The following is a 23,697-nucleotide window of genomic DNA, read 5'->3' as shown; positions in this document are numbered from 1 at the left end:
TCCTGATACAGTGATTGTGAGTGTTGGCAGCCATGGTATTTTTCTAAGAGCATGATGAGAGCATGGCTACATGGGTAATCATTTAAGCCACACAGTTGCAACTAACAAAACGAGTTTACTTACATTTTAAAAACATTAGTTTAAAAACACCAAAGGTCCCAAAATACTTGGCTTTATTCTGTTTGGAATATTCATTTCCTAAGAATAAAAGATGTCCACTGGAAGCACTCACAATCACCAGATGTCATCCGGCAGAACATGGTGTGGATATGTACATTTACTTTTCACAAGCACTGAGAAAATCCAAAGCTCCAATGGAAAAGGAGAACATTTGCTATAAGAGAATTAAGTTGAAGGTCATCAGGTTGTAGGATAATCATGCACTTTTCTACCCATGGCAAAGGAGTTTCCCAGACAGTTTAGTAATGATGGCTTGGAGTTTATACCAATTGATTTGGGAGTGGCTATGAAAAGCAACCAGAAAACACCTGTTTCCAGGCATCTGCTTTAATGGATACTAAGTGCTATGATTTCCTAGAGGGATGAACACCTCAAATCTCTCTATGTAAGAAATTGAAATGTGTTCAGTGTGAGACATCAGAAACACTTCCAATAGAAACTGCCAAGTATACCTGTGGTTTAAAGGTCACATTTATTAGGAGATTAAGAGGTGCATTATCCATGGGCTATAAATAGTGCACAGCTGACTTGATTCACAGTCAAGCAGAAATGAAGCCAGTGCCAACCTATTTTGTAGACACTCTTGTTCTTTTGTTCCAAGAAAAGTTTGCACCGTAAGACTTGGACTTGGGTTTTGGAACCTTCTTCTCTTCCACATCATAGCTCCATCCTAGAAGGAAACAAAACAAAACCAAAACAAACCCATAGGAATAGAATTAATAAGAATGCTTAAAAACAGCAAGCAGAGACTAACTTTTATAATTTCATGTTCACTTATCAATAGGAATAGATGTCAACACATGTGAAATATAAACATTTAGTCATTTGTTTACTCTCAGTCCTGTATGCAAACAATGCCTGAAGATGGGTTGCCATATATCAAAGTAAAAGTGTAATCTATGATTTAATTTCACCTTCTTAAGATTTCTTGCTTAGTTACCAACAGCTATGCATTATATAGAATTAGATTTCTACACATGGCTTAATAGGTAACCACTACGAAACACTCAATAATATAATTCGCCTCACTGCCATAAGATCTAGTATCTTTATGACAGTCTGGAACACATCTGATGTAAGAGATCCCCTCATCCCCCTGGAGAGATTATCAAATTCTGTCCCCTTACTATATAACTAAAGTAAAAACTGAATTTAAGTATTTCTTTAATGATTATGAGACTAGTTCAAATCATAGACTAACAACACCAATTTTGAGACCTGACTAAAAGCCAGCTGGATCTGAACATCTGGTGGGGCCTTGAGAGTTGTACTGAAACTCTCAATTTCAGGAGATTTTAAGGCAAACCTAACTGAGAGCCTTTGGTCAAAAATGTTCTTTTTGAGTTTGTGTCTGTCTTCTTTCCAAATGCCTTTGTGTGTGTTTTATAACTTTGGAAACTGAACTTTTTTGTAAGAGTATCTCTGTTTTGAGTCCCATTTAGTTCTCCCCAAAGAAGGGGAGAATCAAATCAACACTCCTTCTTGAACAAACTGTTACCCTTATGTTCCCTTAGGCTAAGCCACTCTTACAGCTTTTATTTGTCTTTATAAAATCCATTTTCCCAACATTCTTTTCTCTCAGGACTCTTTTTCGAATAACTCATCTTGAAGCCTATTTCATGATCATCACGTATAAAACATCCAAACTGCATATTATACAGTCAAAACAAGTGACTTCTTCGTACAAACTCTAAAGAATTCTGGTATTTCTTCATGGGAACACTACTTTAGTACAGTAATGAGAATTGATAAGGGCTACAGGTCCCTGGCAGGAATCCAATTATCAACTATGCCAGAAAACGTGACCTGTGAAGTTCAAAGTATCCGTCCTACTGCAATGGTCCCAGAAAGGAAAACAGTAGCACTGATACTTTGATCTTATAAACTACTTGATTCTCCACCATCCTATTGTTAGCATTTAATGTTTAAACAGAGTGTAATACCTATAAGGAAATTGCAACTCAGAAAGGCAAATTCAGCATTAGACTAGCTTCAACTCTGCCACAGTCTTCCTTCCTTCCCTCCCTCCTTCCTCCCTCCCTCCTTCCTCCCTCCCTCCCTCCCTTCCCTTTTCTGATTTTCTTTCTTTTTGTGGTGGATAAGTGCACACAATATAACTGGCAGTGAAAGGGCTTACAAGGGAAGCTCCATGGCTTCAGAATGGCCTTTCTCACTGTGTATCAGTTCCCTGAGATGTCTAGAGTTTGGAATATGGCAAATGTTTGAATGGCTGCCTTAATTTAGTTGTGTGACGTATGTGAGCTTATCACAATAAAATGGTTCAGAAAGGCATAAAAATACCTGTTTAATTCATGTGCTCAACATTACTCTCAGAGTAAATGTTTTGAGTACTTTCCTACTATTTATGAAGAAAGCACTACAGTTTAAGAAAAGCTGATCTCATAAAATAAAGTACATGATTATGTCTACTTCAAAACATGTATTAAAAGACATTAGAACAGTACATACTTGATAAGGTTGTCCTGAGGAATGGGTCTGACTGTGTGATGAGCTGGATAGGACTGGTTATTAAGTATTGATAGGTAAGTTAATGGAGTAGTCTGAGCAGAGCATAGTTGCAAACTTCTAAGGCACTTTACACATCAACCAGCAAATGCTTAAGTGTAAAACACAATTAAATGAAGCAGATAGAACAGGTATTTACTGAACATTTGCTATTCGTTTAAGTTACTGATCACTTATTATGTCAAGGGCTACCTTTAGAGACTGGAGATAAACAAAGGAATAGAACAAAGCAAAGCTTCCCAAGCTAATAGGGAAGAAAAATTCATAAATAAACATAATAATCAAGGTGCTGAAATAGATAGAACTAATGATTTTGAGATAGGCAATCCCTCCCTCCCTCCCTCCCTCCTTCCCTGAGAAAATAACATTAGACCAGGAGGAGGTCTGGGAGTGCACCAGGTAATCATCTCTGAGGAAGGGTTCAGGTAAAGAAAAAGTATCTACTTAAGCCTTGAGGCAAGAACACACTGGTGGACTGAAGTCTGTGTTTGAATCTGTAAGTTGCTTGGCTTATGGGCAGATGTGTGTGTGTGTGTTTATTTATTTATTTATTTATGTATACATATAATATAGTTATATATGCTGGGTGGTGGTGGTGTACACCTTTAATCTCAGTACTTGGGAGGCAAGGGCAAACAGATCTCTTTGAGGTCGAAGCCAGCCTGGTCTACAGAGAGAGTTCTAGTACATGAAAAAAACATGGAGAAACCCTGTCTAAAAAAAACAAAAAAAGGTTACATGTAATTGGTTTTGATTTATTTTTTATATCTAGAATAAATATATTTATTTATAAAAGAAAAAGAAAGCACATAGAAAATAGGTTGACTTTAAAGCCATACACTATCCACCTCATATGGAAAACTAAATTTCTTTAAATACAATTTGTAGGGCTGGAAAGATAGCTCAATAGTTAAGAGTACTGGTTGCTCTTCCAGAGGTCCTGAGTTTGATTCCTAGCAACTGCATGGTGATTTACAACCATCTACAGTGGGATCTGATACCCTTTTTCTGGGGGGAAAAAAGTGTACATGCAGATAGAGCATTCATATACATAAAATAAATACATTTTTAAATATGTACATATATATCTTGTAGCTACCATTTTTATTTTACCAACTTCCTTTCAACCTGACAGTAATTTTCTTTCATTAAAAACGTATTTTTACAAGACTTTTAAGAATTCCTGAAAATGAAGTCTATGTGCCTACAGTGCTCACTCCACCTTGCTCCAATTATGGAGGAAGAACCAGGAAGTTTTCTAATGTTGATTCTATGTCTTGCTATGACAGTCACTAGTTAGATTACTCAAGAATTCTATGATTTTTTTTTTTTTTTTTTTTTTTTTTTTGCCAAATGAGGGGTGAGAAACAAGCTTTATCACCACCTACTGCCTGCCAAGACAGACTTTCCAGTCCTGGAAGGAAATGAAGAAATGGGGACATAATGACAAATACTGTGAATTCTACTTGCTTACATCAGAACCTAGACACAGTTCTACTATTACCTGTTCTAGTCAGAGACTTTCAAAATGCCATCAGGGCCAGTGGCATGAGACAAGAGTAGAATCTGGTTTAGTTTCTCCTAAGAAAGTAAGCTAAACTATATTGTTATCAATGGTGATACAGTTCAGAAGAAACCTGTGGTCGGCATCTGATCTCTATGACTGCTCCACCAGTCACATGACTGTTATGACACGCAGGGACAACTGTCTCTCCTCATGTTTTTCTGTGGAAAACAGCTCTGTTCCTAAAGTTGAACACGTGACTACACTTGTCTGAAGAAAAGCAACAGGGGTTATGAGGCAGGCTGATGGAAATCAGTGTAGCCAGTGAAAGTAAAGTAAGACTATGTAACTTTAGATTTTCATTCACTCAGAACACATTTTTGCTTTGTTCTGGGACATTATTAAGAGGAAACTCTAAGAATAACACTTGAGATATTGACTATGTACTTAGCAATGGGTAAGTTACATGAATTACCGGTGCTCCTTTATTTATACTTCTCATATGAAATTTGTCCCTAAAAAGGAAGAATTTTATATGAAGTAAAATGCAGAAAATTAGCAAAATACTCAAAATGTCCAAATTTCTATTTTTTCAACTTTAAGTTCTTTAAATAAAGTAAAAACAAAAACTCCAAACTTGTATTTTAGATGAAGCAGTACATTGTCTGAAGAATGCTTATATAAAATGAAGGTAGTGCAGTCTACGACAATGGTCCCATATGTTGTCTTATTAGGTCACTCAAAACCAGGCCCTGCTTTTTCCAGCTGTGCAACAAGAAGATCAAAGCAACTGAGTCCAAGGCAGCTGCCCAGGGATGGAGTAAAGCTCCTGGGACTGCCATCACTTCCCACCGAGGAGAGCAGCCATATGGCACAGATTAGCCACAAATCCACCCAGCAGCACCTACATGATGAGAGAAGCTGACTGCTCTTTCACACAGTAGAAAGCTTTCACAAAAATGTCTTCAACATTAAGCTACAGAATAAGAGAAGTACATCTGGCAAATGCTTAGGAAACTTAAAATGTGATCATTAATGTCCAATAACAAATTTCTCTTTCAAAAAGCAGGCCATCTTATTTTATAGATCTTTACATTGTATCTGGATTGTTCTATTTCTGATGCAATGATTGGTGCAATCTTTTCACACATGCACACATGCCTTTGAAACCAAACCAGATCACAATAGTTATGACTTTCACATCAGATAAAGAAAAAGTCCATTCATTTTGATTTATAGAATATTTCATTCATGGCTCATAATAAAAAAATTGCAAAGAAACATTCACTTGCTTTTACTGCTTATGACAAATTTTACTCTAGAAACCCTGATTCCAGTTCTGGGAAAGGTTCTTCTCCTTTTCTAATATAATCACAAATCTGACATTAATTAGGATGGAAGTGATCAGTTTAATAATTTGTGATGGAACAAGCAAACACCACAAAATGTGACACAACAATTGGAAGATACGGCTACACCTTGGGACATCTGAACACACAAGTCTGAGACACTAAGGGAGGCACAAGGGAAATACTTAAGGCTCTAGGCTGCTTCACTGGGTTCTAGTCTGGTATATCACACCCAGTGGAAGGCCAAGCAGACACCTAGCATTTAAGAGGAGGAAAGATAGAAAGACAGCTGTCTAGGGAATTCACTTCAAAAGTCCCACTCTGAAATGATTTAAGTACCTTACACACTCTTTTAGAAAATACATGGCAGTGACAGGTTGTGGCTAACCTGGTGGAACAACCCTTTCTTTGCAAGGACATATAATGTCAAGAAACACATAAAAGCACACAATTTATTAGGTTAACAAACACCCGATACCTGCTAGAGCTGTGGCACCAATCAAAATACCACCCTCTGATCCAATAGTCAACGGACTCTTTAAACTTATTTTTCAAATAATATACTGTCATACATTTTAGTATTATTTCCAGGCAGTAGTTGGAAACACTTATTCAGAATTTGCCATAAAACAAGCCAATTACTGTGGCTTTTGTGTTTAAAAGGACAGTTGAAAATCAGTTAGAAATTTAGAGCTCCTTTAAAAAAATCCTTGAGACCATAGATGCAAATATCTAAAATCATGACCAGCAATCTTGAGGCAATAATCTGGGGCATGGGTTATGCACAAGAATCCTACTTAACTCGTAATATACTAGGAAGCCCACCAAACACCACGGAGAATCCTAACATAAGACAAATGATTATTTGGGGAGGGGTCCTAAGGAATAACTGCTCTTCCTTATTCTCACCTTCATTCCCTCTCTCAGCACCCTGAAATCTCTCAGCCAGGGGTAGGGATAAAGAGCTAAGTAGGAAAAAAAATCTTTTGTAGGCTGTTGGTACCAACAATACTCACCTGTGAATTCACTTACTCATAAAAATTCATTTGTGATCCCCACATCAATATACTCATCCTTCTGAGGCCAGTTAGGATGTGCACAGAAAGTAGACAAACTTTCAATGGCCTCCTAGCTGAGGTCAGGAAAAGCGCTCTTGCTGCCTCCTTGGCTCAGCCCCCAGACTCAAGTGTCCTCTTCAATGTCTACTTAGAGCTACATTTTTTGTTTTGATTCTTGTGCATAGTGTCACTGACTGAAATAGTTCCTTGGCATGGAGCTAGAAGACTAAGATGTGACAATATGGGTGTTGTATAAACTTTGTCCAGGTATAGTTAACCTGCTGTTGGTTACAAGTGCAGTGTAAGTATCTTTAGGAGATACATACAACAAACTAGTGTTGATCAATTATGAAAGGACCCGACCAGAGGCTTGGAGGAACTCACTTCTATTGTCCTAGAACAACTGCTCAATATTTGCTACTTCAGTGTTCTGTTGACATCAGAGAACATGATTACCTCCAGGAAAGTAGTGGCTACAATTGATAGGCACATAAATTCTATCCTATCCCCCACCCACTGACCTTGACCCATTGACTTTATTCTAAAAATACCATTTTTGTACCTATTTGAAATTTATCTCAACATTCCTTTACCCCATGTAAGTTCATGCTATCTTTGTTGAGGGGGGGGTACCCTCCCAATTGGCTCAACTCAAACTGGACTGTAGGAAGATTGCAACTGAATGCTTCACGCATTTCCCAGGAAGCTATGAGCCAGGCTTCTGTGTGTCAGGAAGAGCCACTTCCTCTGGCTGAGGAGACATCTGGCTTTCTATTGACATGTACCTACAGTGTGAACCAAAGCCAATGCTAGCCTCCAGACCAGATCCCTATTCACATATACTTGTTATGTATCTCAAAGCTGTGTTATCCTCCTGGCCCTTCTCATGTTCTTCACTCCTCCCTTGGCTAGCTCCCAGGCTGCTCCAGATTACAGCTTCTTCCCACTCTCTTTACAATATTTAAGGGTTCTCCCCTGCCTCTGCTATTCTGTTGCTACTCTTCTCTCACAGACAGCCCTGGACATGTCCATTCTGCTTTTTTTTTTTTTCTTTTCTCTTCCAGATGCCTCTGGATATCCTCTTTTTCTTATCCACAATAAAAACCTTCCTCCTGACCATGGAGTGACTATTTTGGTAGTGTCTTTACTGTGGCCTTGTTCACAGAATTGACTTGCATTTTTGAACTGTTTGTAACATCTGCCAGGCTTCTTTGTAGCTCATGAATAAAATAAATTCTTTATGTGTTCATTTCATTCACAAGTCAAATATATGAGTGAAATGAACAGGGAATATGGGTTAAGTAAATCCATGTTCCAGTTTGCTAACTGAAGTTTTACAGTAACAGAACAAAGTTTTTGATTGTGTCACCTTTTAAATGCACTGGTGGGAACATTAAGTAGGCAGGTTAAAGCAGAGGGTTCTCCTCAGTTACAGTAGGCCTCAGATACTATCTGATGTCTGTTAATGCACACAATGTTATGTCAGGCCCAGGTGGACAAAATAATTCCTATAAAAGGGATAAAGACACTCCAAGAATTGTAATTTAGCTTTGCCCTGTAAATTCTGCTCTTTATATCATCACTACTACTTTCTGATCAGGAGAAAGTGCAGTTCTTCATTGACATTGTGCATGGTAGAAGGAAAAAAAGGCTTTTCTGAATTACAGATATGCTAGTAGAGCTAGTTGTAGAGTATTAATGACCGCACTTCTAAAGCTTCACATGGGTTAATAAACACACAACTGTGAAACTTTACGAGTTCATACCAAAGAGCTATTGTCTTTTTAGTAACTCCAATTTAATAATTTATCTGAACTCAAAACAGCAAGGATTAACTAACCAGATTCTCTTGTTTTCTTACCCAGCAGAATAGATTTCTAGAAATCTATCATCAAATAGCCAGACTGTAAAAACAAGTCACAAAATTAGTGGCAAAATTCAAACCAGAAAAGTGGAGTTAGCAGTGTTCTCTTATGCTTCGGTGTATGGGCTGAGATGTATGCCTACCATTGGTTGGTGAATCTGTTGTATGTCTGTATGTCTCACGCATACCTCCAAAACTGGTAAGCACAGACTTTCATTCTATTTGAATGTGTTATTATTCAAGTTGCATGAAGTTACCAATCAAATAAAACAATATTACTTTGGATTATTGTTTATAGTCATGAGAATGTAAAAGTGTCTTTTAACTGGGTTGATCCCTCCAGCATTTTTATTTCAAAAGAAATCATATTCTATAGAATTTGTCTTAAAATTTTATCCTAGATTATTTGTTTTTTTGAGACAGAGTTTTTCTATGTAGTTCTGGCTGTCTTGGAACTCGGTTTGTAGGTAAGGCTGGCCTTGATCTTACTGGGCTGCACAGTGGTGGTGCTTGCCTTTAATCCCAGCACTTGGGAGGCAGGTGGGTCTCTGAAAGTCCAACATTATTCTTAAAACCTTAGACTGGCAAGACGGCAGAGCAGGCAAAGGTGCTTGTGACCAAGCCTAATGACCTAAGTACCTGATTATGATTCCTAGAATAACCAATTCTTTCAAGTTGCTCTCTGACCTCCGCAATGCACAGTGTGGCACACACACACACACACACACACACACACACACACACACACACACACACACACACACACGCATGCATGCATAAGCATGTACACACAAACGAAATAAGTATATGAATAAAATGCCTTTAAACTCAAATGACATGAATGGATATCTAAATTGGCAGTAAATGATACGGTTTATTGACCCATTAATTATGACAAGATTCAGGGATCATTAGTCCACATATGACACTTGGGAATTTAATAATGAAATGGCAATAGCAGAAAGGCTACTCTGATCTCTGGCTCTTACCCCTGAAACTAAAAGAACTGCTTATCCTTCTTTTAAAATAGGATGTAAGACCCTCATGTATCTACAGGCAGAGAAAAGAAATGGCCACAGAGAAGCAGAGAGGACAAACTAAATGAGCAAGCCTAGAGAAATCCTCTGTCCTCCGTACAACTATAGGTTGGTTCATCAAATTCACACGTTTTAGGGTGGGGTAGAGTCACATGCATCCTAGGCTGGTGTTACACATCACATAGAGGATGATTATGAACATCTCATCCTCCTGCCTCAACCTCGTAAGTGCTGGGAATATAGGGTTAAGCCACCACATCTAGTTCACATATTTCCTACTTATTCCCTTTTTGATTTCATGATCAATGTGACATTAGGTGAAAGACAATTGATAAGAAAGGCAGAGAGAAAGAAAGAAACATGTCTGTTGGTGTCATTCTTCTTCAGGTCTTGTTTAGGTAGCCATGTTGGGAAGACTTTATACGTATATTCTCCCTGATGTTCTAGGACACACAGTCTCACTACAGACATCCTGATTCTCTGACTCCTACATTTTTTCTGTCCTGTTTCTCAATGTATCTAGAAACTTAGGTGCAGGAGATGTGTTGTAGATGGATCATTTGGGACTAAGCACCATTTGTTCTCTGTATTTTGATCATTTGTGGTTTCTGTAATGTTCTCCATCTGTTGCAAAGATAAGTTTCATTGTTGAAGGGTGAGAACTACACTTATCTGTGGGTATAGGATAAATATTTAGAATGTAGTTAGGGGTTATGCTAGTTTAGTAAAGTGTTAGTTGTAGGTTCTCCTCCAAGATCCATGACTTCACCAGCCTTGAGTAGTTGGCTAGGTTTCTAGTACAAGATATGATTTCCCTTTTACTGAACAGGCCTTAAATCCAATTAGAGAATGGTTAGTTACCCCCAAGTCCTTTGAATTTTTACAATGATCCCCTTACAACTCTTGCAGTACAATTGTGTATCTCACTTTTTTGCATTGCAGTTGTTCAGAACATTGTGTTATATGTCAGCGCTGTGTGGCAGGCTCTTCGGTTAAATCATTATGTAAGCCATGGACAGATAGTCCTGACACACCCAAACAGTAATATTTTCCCCTGCCTACTAAATTATAAGATGAATTTTATTCATCTTTATCTTTAATGTGTTCAATACATACTGGTGAATTTCAATTAGTGTAGTTAGAATTATTTCAGATTCAGTTACTTTCCAGAAAACAGAGATTTGTAAATTATTCTCCATATCGTTTAAAATTTTTCTAAGTCATTTTAATTTGCCATTGTTCCTGTCTCATAATAAAAACATTAAATCCTACTGATTAGAAGTTTGAAGAAAGAAACTATAGAAAAATGACTAGCAATTTGTTTTTAATTTATTTATTTTATGTGTGTGGATATTTTGTCTGCATGCAAGTCTGTGTACCAAGTGTGTGTCATGTGCCCTTAGAGGCTCTTGGACTGGGATTACAGATGGCTGTGAGCCACCATGTGGGGGCTGGGAATTGTACCCAAGTCCTCTGGAAAAGCAGCTGGTGAGTGCTCTTGTTCATCTTTCGAGCATAAGAGCAAAGGTAATTTCTCTTTCTCTTGAGCTTTGATAGGTAAGTCACTGAAAATAAAAGTTGACTATCAAAAAAGGCCAGAAAGTTGCCAGATTTCATCTGTAAGCTGTAGAATGGAATAAAATTTGGAGTTGGAACACGTGGACAGATTATAGAAGCATGAGAAGAGGAAACTCATGGTAAACAAAGATTATCTCATAAACTTTTAAAATTTACTTTTGTGTGTGTGTGTGCATGCGCACAAATCCATTTTTTTCCCTTCTGCTATGTGAATTCTGGAGATGGCACTCAGGCTGGAATGGTTGGTGGCAAGCACCCTTAGCTGCTGAACCATCTCACTGGCCCAGCTCGTCTTAAGTTTTTAGGTAGCCTCCCTTAGAACAACTAATGGTAGCCATGCAGAGTTACTGTGAGCAAGGTGGGCAGCTGATCTGTAGTCTTCTTCTCCTATGATGAAGTTTGTTTTTAATGATAGCTGCCTACAATTTTATGAGCATTTAGTTGGTGCATTGTATAGCCCAAATATCTGATTTAAACAAATTAAAAGTGATACAGGGCTGGACATAGGTGGCATACTCCTTTAGTTATAGCACTCAGCAGGCAGAGGCAGGCAGATATCTGTGAGTTTGGGAACAGCCTGATCTACAGAATGAGTTCCAGGATAGTGAGGGCCATGTAGAGACCCAGTCTCAACACCCATACCCCCACAACTCCCAAAAGTGATACGGAATTTTTTGGGGTATTTTTTGAGAAGGATGGATCATTTATGGGGAGCCAAGGTCCAGAAACTCGACTACCACCCACCAACAAAACTGCCCTGAGCCAGTGGCTTTAATGTTAACTCAAAAATTCGAAGAATGAAACTTAGGAACCACCAAAGGTGAGTTTTAGAAATTATAGATTAAGCCCGTTGTGGTGGTACACATCTTTAATCCCAGCATTTGGTAGGCAGAGGCAGGTGGATCTCTGTAAGTTTGAGGCCAGCCTGATTTACAAAGTAAGTTCCACAACAGCCAGGGATATAGGGAGCTTAAGATGAGAAAACAGTAGAGTGTGAGGAGAAGGAGAGCTCATATATATATATATATGTGTGTGTGGTGTGTACGTATGTATGTGTGTGTGGTGTATGTATGTACGTACGTACATATCAAGAGGGGCCCCAGGAAATATGCTACCATTACACTGCGTTAGATTAATAAGGCTTTCCCAAGTGGAGGAAGGGGGATAGGTAAGCTGATGTATTCAGTTCCTTCCAGGTGCTGCAGTGCCTTATAGTTTCTGCCATGTCCTCAGGATGGGTTCCAGGAAAGGGACACTTTCTAGGGAAAGGAGATAAAGAAATACCAGACCCCATTCCTGACGACATCTTCCAGTCTCTGGCAAGGACTAGGCTGCCCACAGACTCAAGGACATTTCTAGCTAGTAGCTGAGAAAGACACTGGTCATTTTCTTTGTGGTCTTATTACCCTGAACTGCCTCCCCAGTTGCTATGTCCCGTTCCCATCAACAGTAGGAAAGATTTACTCTGGCTTCTTATTTGAGAAGTCTCAGTCTGCAGTTGGTTGGCCCTCTGCTTTGGGGCAGAACATTTTGTCAGCAGAGTGTGATGTGGAGGCAGCTGTGCACTTGACCTGGCAGTACCTCAGAAGCAGAGGGGAGGGGTGGCCTCCAGTCACACAGCTTCCTCTGAGCAGACCCTGCTCCTGCAGCAGTGTCACCCCTTTGTGACCAGGCCTTCACTTGAGCCTTTGGGGGACATTAAGTTTAAACCATAAAGGTTGGATAAAGGGAATAAAGAAAAAAGCTCTGTTGGGAAAGCAGGGCCAGAAAGAGGAGAATGGGAAAGGCTGGGGAGACCTTGGCTCTGAGATTGCTCTTTGGCTTAAGTACTTGGCAGACCAAAGCACCAGCCTTGGAGATACCTCTTTCAGAGGCACAACACATACATTTTAGTGTCTGCGAAACTCCCTACAGACACCAAATGTTTTTCTGTCAAACTAATGTGGAGCTTATCCTGAGTTTTTTAGGCTGATCGCCCCAAAGTATATTGCAACATTCTTAAAAATCCTTTCATACTGCTGGAGTTGTTTCCATACTGTGTGTGATCCTTGTTCTAAAGGCTTACTTTCTAAGTGTTGTGAAATTTAAAGACGTTAAAGACAGAGCCAAGGACAGTCATGGTGTCTGGACTCTGTGGAGCCCATGTTTTCAAAGTCCATGTGTGGTGCTGTTTCTGACACGCTGATGGAACTAGAAAATTCATATAGATCCACACTAACCATATGGGAGGTAACACTACTCTCAGTATCCCACTTATAATTAAGGTGTGCTATTAATTTAAAATATGATCATTAATAGTTTTTATTGTTAAAATATTTTAAATACTTTGAGCTAAGTATATGATTCAGACTAATTTTTCTTTTCATTTCTTTGATGAGACTACTAAACTTTAAAAAAAGAAATACGTGTTCACACATCTCCAGGACAGCCCTGGCCTAGAGTCCTTAGCAGCACATAGGGTACATTTTGTCTCTATATGCTAAATCTTTCATTGGCCTTTATCTGAGAATGTGAATGAGAAATGAAGGGAAATCACCTATTTGTAACCAAACAAGGTCTTTTTACATGAGAATGCTCTCACTCCTGAAACTAAAAGTTTCCTTCCTCCAGTTGCTAAAAGTGTCCCTCCCTTGTGTCTTTTCATGTAGCTCTTTCTATCACACCTTACTTCCTGTGGAAGGCTGGCTCCCTAGATTTGGACAGTTGGGAACACGACTGAATGGTGCTCATTCAGATTCAGTCTTCTCCCTATTGGGCATCTTTCCCTCCTCTAACTCTTTCCCAATCCCGAATACTTAATACAAAGTAAAGAGAATACAAAGATCCTGATTGTCTTTGGGCTGTAATGCCACAGCCTAACCCTAACCCTGCACGTATCCAGAGGAACTCTTCAAAGATAACCTTTGTTTGTAAAGAGAAAGAATCTGAGGTCTCTGAAATGTAGATGAACCTTACTTCTGTTCTTTGTGTCTGCAAAGACCAACCTTACTCACCCAGGTGGCTTTTGTCTTTTCTTGTGCTCTGTGAAAGCTGGGGAGGAAAAGGAAGCTACCTCATAGAGAGAGGAGGTGGGAGACAGCTGTGGAAAACATGGATGGTAGAGGCCTAAAGTCTACTACCATTTACATGCTAATAAAAGCCAGAAATGACTTTTTTCCCCTGTTTGATCTGATTTGAAACTTTGTGACTTTTTCTCTGGTATGGCATTTTACCCCCTGTGTTTTTCCCGTTGTTGTTAGCTGTAAAAGTCTTTGAAATTCTCAAAATGAGAAAGGTTTTCCTCAGGACTAAGAGAACAGAAGAAGCCGTGAAACTGCTTTGTGCTCACAGTGGGTCTGTTGGTGGAGAAAATCTCCCTTTGAAGATAGACGTAGAAGCAGGAAAAATGGCCAGCCTTGGGTTTTGAATGTTCACACAAACTACAGTTTCACAGCAAAGAGAATTAAGAGATAAGTTTATTCTGAGCAGAATATGAGTGACAGGGATTCAGGTTGCCCCAACTAATACTTTCCATTATGGAAGTGATTACATGAACTTTTATGTTCACAGAACAAAAGGAAGTCATAAAACAAACCAGATCACAGTCAAACAAGGAAAACTGACAGGGTTTCTTTTCTTTCTTTTAATTGTTTTGTTTTTGTTTGAGAACAGGGTCTTATGTAGCCCAGGATGGCCTGCAGACTTTTTGTAACTGGTAATCCTCCTGGCTCAGGCATATACACACTTGAACTATATGCATGCAATGCCATTACCAACAATTTTCAGTTTCTGTGTCCTGTCTTGGGGTGGAAAAAGGGAGGGAACAAGGTGGGAAAGATCTGGTTTCTGAGTACCTTTCATTCAGCTAGTTCAGGGCGGTATTCTCCCTTGTAGAGATACAGTAAGCCTGATGGACATACTAAATACCTGTATGTGAAACTCAGGTAAATGGTTGTAGATTCCAAATTAATGTTTGTTGACTTGGAAGATAATGAGATTTAAACTAAAGCTCATGTTTTTTTAAAGTAACTGAAACAATTTTCTATTATTAACCAAAGCAATAGAAGGGCTTTGATAAATGGACATAGAGACAGTGACAGTTTAACCAATCTCCAGGACTAGGGGTAGACAGACTCCCAGGGAGGAGGATGGACAAGGAGAGGAGCCATGACTAGGTAAGAAAGGTGGCAAACTTTTCCTCAACCTCAGGACCTAACAAAAGCCTGGCAGCTTAAGACAAAGGCCTTATAGGTTTTTTCTTCTCTGACATGTTACACAACAGTTGTGGGCCAGTCAACCATTCTGTCTTTCTTCAAACCAAATGACCCTAGGATAGGAGAGGAAGAGGAAAAAAACCCAGCCCTCAGAAGAGCTTTGGGGAGGGTCTGCTGCATACTGTGTTCCCTCACCCCCCAGTAAATACCTTTTTTCATTGCTGAGTCTGTCTGCCCCATTAGCAGAGTTTGAGATTTCTCTCTGCTCTCTGCCTTTTAATTCTTTAACTGGCAGAGAAAATGAACCCAATCAATACTCGTAGTCTGGAACACAACCTTAGACGTGCTTATTTCGGTAACCTTTTTACCCATCAAATTTAACCCCAAGGTGGCCAAGCATCTCCTGACTTAAATGTCTGTCTCTTCCAAAGCAGCTTTTCAGTAATTGCATGCCAGATAAATGTACTTATTCCAAACACTTCCCGCTGCAGTGAAAGTGTCTGAATTTAATGAGGTCACTTGTGGAGCCTTAACATTGTATGTTTTGTTTAGGAAAGGCAAAAATAGTGGGTCAAGTATTGTAGCTCAGCAATAGGACACATACCCAAGCATAAACAAGCTCTGGTTTGATAGCCAGTGCCACAGAAGTACATAATAAAAGCAGGAGGTACTAGATATGAATGGATAAGCTTGTAATAGGATCATGGTTTCCTACATAGTGAAATTTGGTACTAAGTCATAGTAAAACATAAAAATTAGCAGAGAGGGTAGCATAGCTATAAAAACCTTAGCTCTTGAAGTCAACAGAGAGTTTATTAAATCACTGATAACCCAGAATATTTGCCTTGGAGGGAGGTGGGGTGCTAGAAAAATAGCCTTTATATTATACAAGGAGACAGTAACCTGGGATCTGAGCCAGCAGCCTGAAGCAGACTTTGCTAAAATTTCTACACATTTTATATATTTTTTTCAGACTCAATATTTTTATGTGCCAGAATCTAGAGAAGTCATATTTGCTTTCATCCGCTTTCTGTATTTGAGTCTGTCTTCTTTACTTTGACATAGTCTTTTTCTCCTTGACAAATAAATCAAATCCTGTCATGTTGCTCACCAAGTTTTTTCACTGTTTACATAAAGATTTAACCTCTTTGCAGCCCTGGCTGTCCCGGAACTCACTCTGTCATCCAGGCTGGCCTTGAACTCACAAAAGATCAGCCTGACTCTAAGATTAAAGGCAACTACCATACCTGGCAACTTCTCTCTCTCACACATGGTCGCTATTACAGCAACTCAGTTCTATCACTGTCATACAGAAGCCATCACAGACTATGTATAAATGGATAAATATGACCTTTTAACTACACTTTATTTATTTTGTGTGCATGTGCCACATCTATGTGTGTCTGAAGACAACTTGGGGGAATCGGTTCTCTTCTACCAATGTGGTCCCAGGGATTACTTAGGTAATCTGTGCTTTTACTGGCTGAGCCACCTCACTGGTCCATGACTTTTTAAATATAATTTTTTCAAATTGTAAATGTGACATTACTACTTAATATTACTTAGTTTCCTTGCGTAAGATAATGACTATTCATGCTTCTTGGGGTTCTAATGAAGATCATGACTATTTCTAAATATTAACCTTTGTCATGAGGGCATTTGTTGCCTGAGTTCTCAAAATATAATAGAGGTCAATAAACATGTCTGGAAAGCAAGCAGATCTATAGATCTTATTTCTCAACGTACTGATTCTCTACAAATAACTTTATGCAAGGAAATGATAATCATGTGTTCTCTTTTTAAAATTTAACATTTGGATGTTGAGGAAAGGAAAAACTAAGAAAATATGTTTTTAGAATATTCTGAATATATAAATTATCTTTTTCTTTCAAAACAGTTTTACCTTGACCTCTGACTTCTGGATACTACTGAAAAGTAAGCATATCCTAATCACAAATGAAGAATCTTTGAAGATTTTACTCTCAACAGAGCCACCTTTCCCAACACAAATATATTTTCTCCTGCAGAGAAAATGAGGTCAGGGCTGATCCATGAGCTTAACACCCTTAACATATACAGTTCTAACAAATGTGTATTAAAGGCCACGTGTACTGATGCATGATTGGTCAACCCATCCTGTGTGGCAAGACAATGTGCAATTATAATCCTAGTTGCTGGTCTCTTAATCCAGCAGTCTTTATATATTGGTGCTTTGAACTTCTGATCTTCCTGCCTCAAATTCACATGTGCAGGAATTACATCTGTGTGACCCCAAACCAGCTTGAAGCATTTCAATGTCCTACATTTGGTAATTTAGACATTGGTTTACATAACTTTCAATAGCATTAGCTCACAATAAAATTATGTTAGGTATAGGAGAAAGGAAGTTTCATTTATATGTCTGGTGGGGGATATCCTTTTGTATGCCATGAATATATTGGTTGATGAATAAGGTTGTTTCAGCCAATGAACAGGCAGGATGTAGTTAGCAGGCAGAGTCAGAGAGATGCCATGTAGCTGCCGAGAAAGCAAGAGACCTGGACATCACAGGTAAGCAAATAACACATGGAAATATACAGATTAATAGAAATGGGTTAATAATTAAGAGAGAGCTAGGCAATAAGAAGCCCGGGATATCAGTCAAACGGTTTACAATTAATATAAGCCTCTGTGTGTTTATTTGGGACTAAACGGCTGTGGCTCTAGGTGGGACAGAAAATTCCTTTTACATATGTCCCTTACAATGGTCCAAGAGAAGTAAATCATAATGGAAAGGGTTTCTGGGAAATTCAGGAGGATTACTTAGAACTTGTATGGCGATATGAATAAAAATGGCAGCCATAGACTCTTACAGTTAAATGCTTGGGCACCAAGGAGTGGAACTTTGATAGTATTAGGAGGTGTGGACATGCGTCACTGGAGGTGGGCTTTGAGGTTTCAAAAGCCCATGCCAGACCCAGGCTCTCTTTCTCTGCCTGCAGATCAGGATATAGCTCTCAGTTATTTCTCCAGCCCTATACCTGCCTGCTAACATGCTCCTGCCATGATGCTAATAGACTAAATCTCCGAAACTGTAGTAATCCCCCAACTAAATGCTTTCTTTATAAGACTTTGCCTTGGTCATGGTATCTCTTCACAGCAACAGAAAGTGACTAAGACACCTTGCTGCCACTATACCTCAAAAAAGTAGGACTTACCTACTTAAAGATGCATAATGCTAAGTGTTAAAAACACAGAGCAGATCACAAGTACCACAGTGAATACAAAGCAGGGCATTGTCCTGAAAGTCAGTGTAGCTTTAAATTCTTGAGCCTACAGAGCCCTAATTTCACTGGGTACAGGGTATACGCATATGCCAGGCTTGGTGGAAAGTGCTGAAGACAAGCAGTGGCTCAGACAGTTCTGCAGTGCTGGACAGATCAGGACTGACTCTGATCCACTGAGTGCTGTTTTCTAAGTCACTGCCCGCTAAGCTTTCTCAGCTTACACTTCCTACTGACTTTGACTACCCGACTCTTTTCCTGGCGAGGTAAATCAAATTAGAGAATCACCTGATTTCAATAGCAGCGTGTCTACTTCACACCTACAAGTCGCATAGCAACCGTAGTCATATATGCCTTGTGACCACTTAGAGAAAGGCTAGCTAGGGATTTAACAGATAATTAGATTTCCTGTTATTGAACTCATGATACAAACCCCAGATGAGTAATTTGCAAGGTGTGAGACATGAAGTATGGAAGGCTGAAAGGATGGAAATATTAATAGAACTGTTTAATTAAAGTAGAGAAATGCTATCTTGAATCAAAGTAGTAATACAGTTACCCCGACAACGATTTCATATGTAAGAAATTTAAAAGTTGGCCAAATGTGTTCAAGAAGAGTGCACCTAAAAAAATCTTTTTGAGAAAAGTTTTTGGTCTATTCTAACAACATAAGATAAATTTATGTACTTTCATGTGTAATATGTCAGATCCTCTTTAGTCACCTGCTAATTATGAATTCATTTAATTATCACAGAAATTCTCATTATACATATGGAAACAGGTACAAAGTCACAATGACCAGCCATCGTTTCAAATACATTTTGGCTCTAAACCCAGGGTATGTTCAGCATATGCTCTGCCATTATCCTGTTTACCCCCAGATCCTGACTTTAGATTCTTAATCATAGGTTATGTAATACTAAATGAGGAAGTGTAACAAATATGCTAGAAAACATTTACAGTGCTTTCAGATGTGTACATCAAATATATTAGATAACATGAAATTTTCACATAAAATCTTATACTAATAATATATAAGGTGTGTATTTTATCTAATTCCAATAGATAACAAATAGACATTGAAATCCAAATGGAACAGGTAGAACTTTTTTTTTTTTTTTTTTTGGTTTTACGAGACAGGGTATCTCTGTATTGTTTTTTTGGAGGCTGTTGGTCCAACCTGGCCTCGAAGTCACAGAGATCTGCCTGCCTCTGCCTCCCAAGTGCTGGGATTAAAGGCGTGCGCCACCACCCAGCTAGAACTTTAATATTTCTTTCTGTATTAAACTTAGGAGATTTCCTAACATGTTGTCTAGCAATTTCCTTTAAATTCAACTGTTCTATCCTGAAGGAGGAATGAGGCTCAGGAAGTTGTAAGACTCACGGATCTGTTGAGGTTATAGAAGCAGTAAACAGTTACTGGGGAGAGAAGACTCTTCAGTGGAGCTACCTACAAACCAGGCAGAACACAAGGGAAACAGCTTTTGTGGGTCATCATCCAGGATGGGGTGGGCTGTCTAGTGATACAGCTAGCTTGGAGCCACCCATTCAATCAGCTCACTGCTAAGGTAGACTCATGCGGAACAGAAGCTTTGGTCTCTTGTTGGTGCCTTTTCTGGGAGAATAGTCATTGACTGGCATTTTCCCCAGGAAAAGTCATACAACACATGCATTGTCAAGTACAATGCATTAGATGCAAATATACAGTAGAGCATTTAAATGTAAGAGACAAACTGTAAGGATGCCAGATGCAGGCAGGGAGGTGTGGGTCAGAGACAAGCATTACCATTTACCTACAATATTTCAGGTAAAAACCTGGCATTCTCATTTCATATGTACTATTTTAAAATTTATTTCATGTGTATAGTGTGTGTCTGAACACTACATGCATGAGTTACAGACAACTGTGAGTCACCACGTAGGTGCTAGAAACTGAAAGCTGGTTTCTCTCTGGAAGAGCAGTCAGGATTCCTAACCACTAGGCCACTTCTCCAGCCCACTATAAGTATTCTTAACAGTGGAAAAAAAAAAACCAAAAACATTAAATCCACTATGAAATTAAACACATAATTTTAAAATGGGGTAGTATATAGATTGCTCTGGCCCCAATGCCTTCTTTTCAGTACAGCATATTGGCTTAATAGCAGAAAATTATTTTAAAAAGAATTTTAAAATTTGTTTACAACAAGATCACTATGAACAGTATGTGTTTGCTTTTGCAAAAGCTTCTACATATTATGTTGCAATGTACTGTTGAGATTATGTTTGGTATTAGACCTGTCATATCTACTAAGGCAGCAAATGTAGACGTTTAATCTTAAAGGAAAGTTTAGAGTGAATAAGATAACTCCCTTCAAGTAATTAAAAGGCTATTAGGTAGAATAACAAGCATTAGATTTAGGTCAAAAGAAGAAAGAACTTTACAGTGAAACTATAGACCACCTCATGAGATATGCAATTAGAGCTTAAGTAACTAAATGTTGGGGATTTTTGCATGAAGATTCACAAACAAGGCAAGTGTGAGCCATTGAACTCTCTATCTGTCTCTGTTTCAAGTTTGGTTTTCTATGTAACACTGGACATTTCCATTTTAGATTTTGTTTGGGCAGGGAGAAAGTTTGATGTAGAAACAAACCTAAACACCATTGGACCAGATACACAGAAAGTATTTTTCAACTCAAATTTCATATGCTCTAAAAAAAAGTTTTCTTTACATTTATTTATGGTGTGGTGCTGTCGGAGTTGATTCTGTCATGTGGATGTCAAGGATCAAACTCTGACTTGGGGTGAATGACTGACCAACTAAGTTATCTGTCCAAATTTCAAATTCTTAAATGACTTCAAGGTTAAGAACACAAACTCTTATCTTGATTTAGAAAGGAACTTAGCACAATCATACCATTTTTTTCTGCAAAGGCAACTGCGTCTTCTTTGGTACTAAAGGTTAGAACCATGTTGGAGAGGGGATCAGCCCTATAAGAAAGAATGCACATGATTTAATATTAAGCTTTGGTTGCAAGACAATCAACATTCTAAATACTATGTTTAGAAAATAAACAGCTAGTATAATTTCAAGAATATATGACACTATTTTATTTGTAATAATCTCTGAAAAACAATACTTTATTTCTATGTTAAATCTGACCTTTCTAGTATGCATTATCTAATAATAAAATCATAATAGCAAAAACACTCAAGTTCACTTTATTAAAAAGTACAAAGTAGTTTTGAATTTAAAAACCTCAGAATATTTCCCACGCTGACCTTAGAAACTTCAGTATCAAGAAATGACACCAAATAAAATTGTCAGTGCAGACAGCTACCTACCATTTTGATTGCTTTGCTTAAGACTTCCACCTTTATGATGGTGACAGAGAAATATACAATAACAGAAAATGATTTTCTTTTAAAATATTTAATGTGTATGCATCTGTGTTTACACAAATGTCATAGCACACATGTGGAGATCACAGGAAAGCTTGCAGGAGTTGACTATACCCTACTGAGCCAACCCATTGGTCCAAGAAAATATTTTCCAAATTTTAAATGTTCAGCTGAATGATGGGCAATAGCAATGAACCAGTTAGCCATGTTGGACCACAGTAGAAAACAACTGCATCACCAAATTACCATACTAAACAGGCTAGTAGTAGGAAACTTTTCAACTTATGACATTTTCTATTTGTGATGTGTTTGCTGGGACATTAACACCATTGTAGTTAAGAAACATCCATATACTATCACTTCTTTAAAAAAAAAAGCACCTATTCTCCACAAGCCTTCCATCACCAACAATGTTCTTTTAAGGGAATGATCTACTTAAAACAAAACAAATAAAAAACAAATTTTATGTTTATAAAAGGATACTCATGTTTGCTACAAGTGTTTAGTGTAAATGTCTTAGAGATGAATATAACATTCTGTGGAAACTTGTTCAGAAATACGGAAGTAGGGGGCTAGGGACACAGCGCAGCTGGTAAAGTCCTTGCCGAGATGGAAGAAGCCCTAGGTTAATCCCCAGAACTGCATAAAACTGAATGTGGGAAGTGTGTACCTGTAATTTCAACACTCTGGAAATAAAGGATCAGAAAATTAAAGTTAAGCCTCACTACACAGAGAATTCAAGATTAGCCTGCACTACCTGCCACCCAATCTTGAGAAGAAAAAAAAAGAACTACTCTGGGTAACTCTCACTGATCTGAAGTCCCACAGATCTGGTCATACACTGTAGGCTTCTCTGGGATTCCTTATGACTCCTGTAATCATGGATTCCGATAACAAATTCCCCTTGTAAGAAAGGAAACCCCTTTTATTGAGTGACTATATTAGTACCAAAAACTAAAGATAACTTTGTATTGATGCTCCTTTTCAAGGCTATGTATAGCCTCTCCGTTCACAGTTAAATAAACTAGTTATACTCAGAAGTGCCAATATAAATATGACCCAACATAAATTTGAAGAGTTTTGACAGGCATGTTGGATTAGTTCAGAATAACAATAGTGTGTGTGTGTGTGTGTGTGTGTGTGTGTGTGTGATGAGAGAGAGAGAGAGAGAGAGAGAGAGAGAGAGAGAGAGAGAGAGAGAGAGAGAGAGAGAGAGAGAGACTGACCGATCTAGAAAGTCAGGAATCCAGATCCATTTCCTGCAAAGATGATAGAGCTTTTTAATTATCTGCTTTATGAAGAACTATATGTAAAAAACTGTTAACAAGTGATCATTCTTCTAATTAGTTTGACAGTCCCCTTCTCTCTCATATTTTATAATTCTTTCTAGGTTATGTTGCTACCAAGATCTTAATCTTTCTGTCTTTTTTTTTATTCCACCCCACAGTTTAACATGTTACCACATTTACCTTCCTATTAGATATTTCCTAAAACTAGTGCCAAGTCAAACCTTCAAACAGTTTCTACTGTCAACTGTGGTAGTGTCCACTTCCTTACTATGTAAGCACTTGTATAGTATGGTCAGTATGCTTTTTCAGACATTTTAACTATCCCTTATAAGTAACCAAGTAGTCAAATCAGAATTGCTTCTATGAACACACAGCCTGTTCTTTCCTTCCATTGGGAGTACTCTCATCTCTATATATGGAGATCAACCCTAATCGTTTCTCATGGCTCACCCTGAACACCAATCTATTCCAT

At 38.4% G+C, this 23,697-nt stretch overlaps 1 protein-coding gene across 2 annotated transcripts in view; it reads right to left on the bottom strand.

The window, feature by feature from the left end:
• Positions 1-633: 633 nt before the first annotated feature.
• Ndufs4 (NADH:ubiquinone oxidoreductase subunit S4) overlaps positions 634-23,697 on the bottom strand; it is a 93,798-nt gene continuing 70,734 nt past the window's right edge. The window contains exons 4-6 of one of the 2 annotated variants that reach the window (XM_021234509.2): positions 21,452-21,525; positions 19,937-20,002; positions 634-850 (exon numbers count right to left, since the gene is read on the bottom strand). In XM_021234509.2, coding sequence (XP_021090168.1) covers positions 19,950-20,002; positions 21,452-21,525 — 127 coding nt within the window. In that variant the 3' untranslated portion in view covers positions 634-850; positions 19,937-19,949. The remainder of the gene's footprint in view (positions 851-19,936; positions 20,003-21,451; positions 21,526-23,697) is intronic. The other variant, XM_005082769.4, reaches the window with a different exon arrangement.

Source organism: Mesocricetus auratus, unplaced genomic scaffold, assembly GCF_017639785.1.
Source record: "Mesocricetus auratus isolate SY011 unplaced genomic scaffold, BCM_Maur_2.0 Super-Scaffold_100020, whole genome shotgun sequence".
In the NCBI taxonomy this organism is placed as follows: domain Eukaryota; kingdom Metazoa; phylum Chordata; class Mammalia; order Rodentia; family Cricetidae; genus Mesocricetus; species Mesocricetus auratus.
Note: the sequence above shows the minus strand (reverse complement) of the source record. Positions and strands in the feature narration are given on the sequence as shown.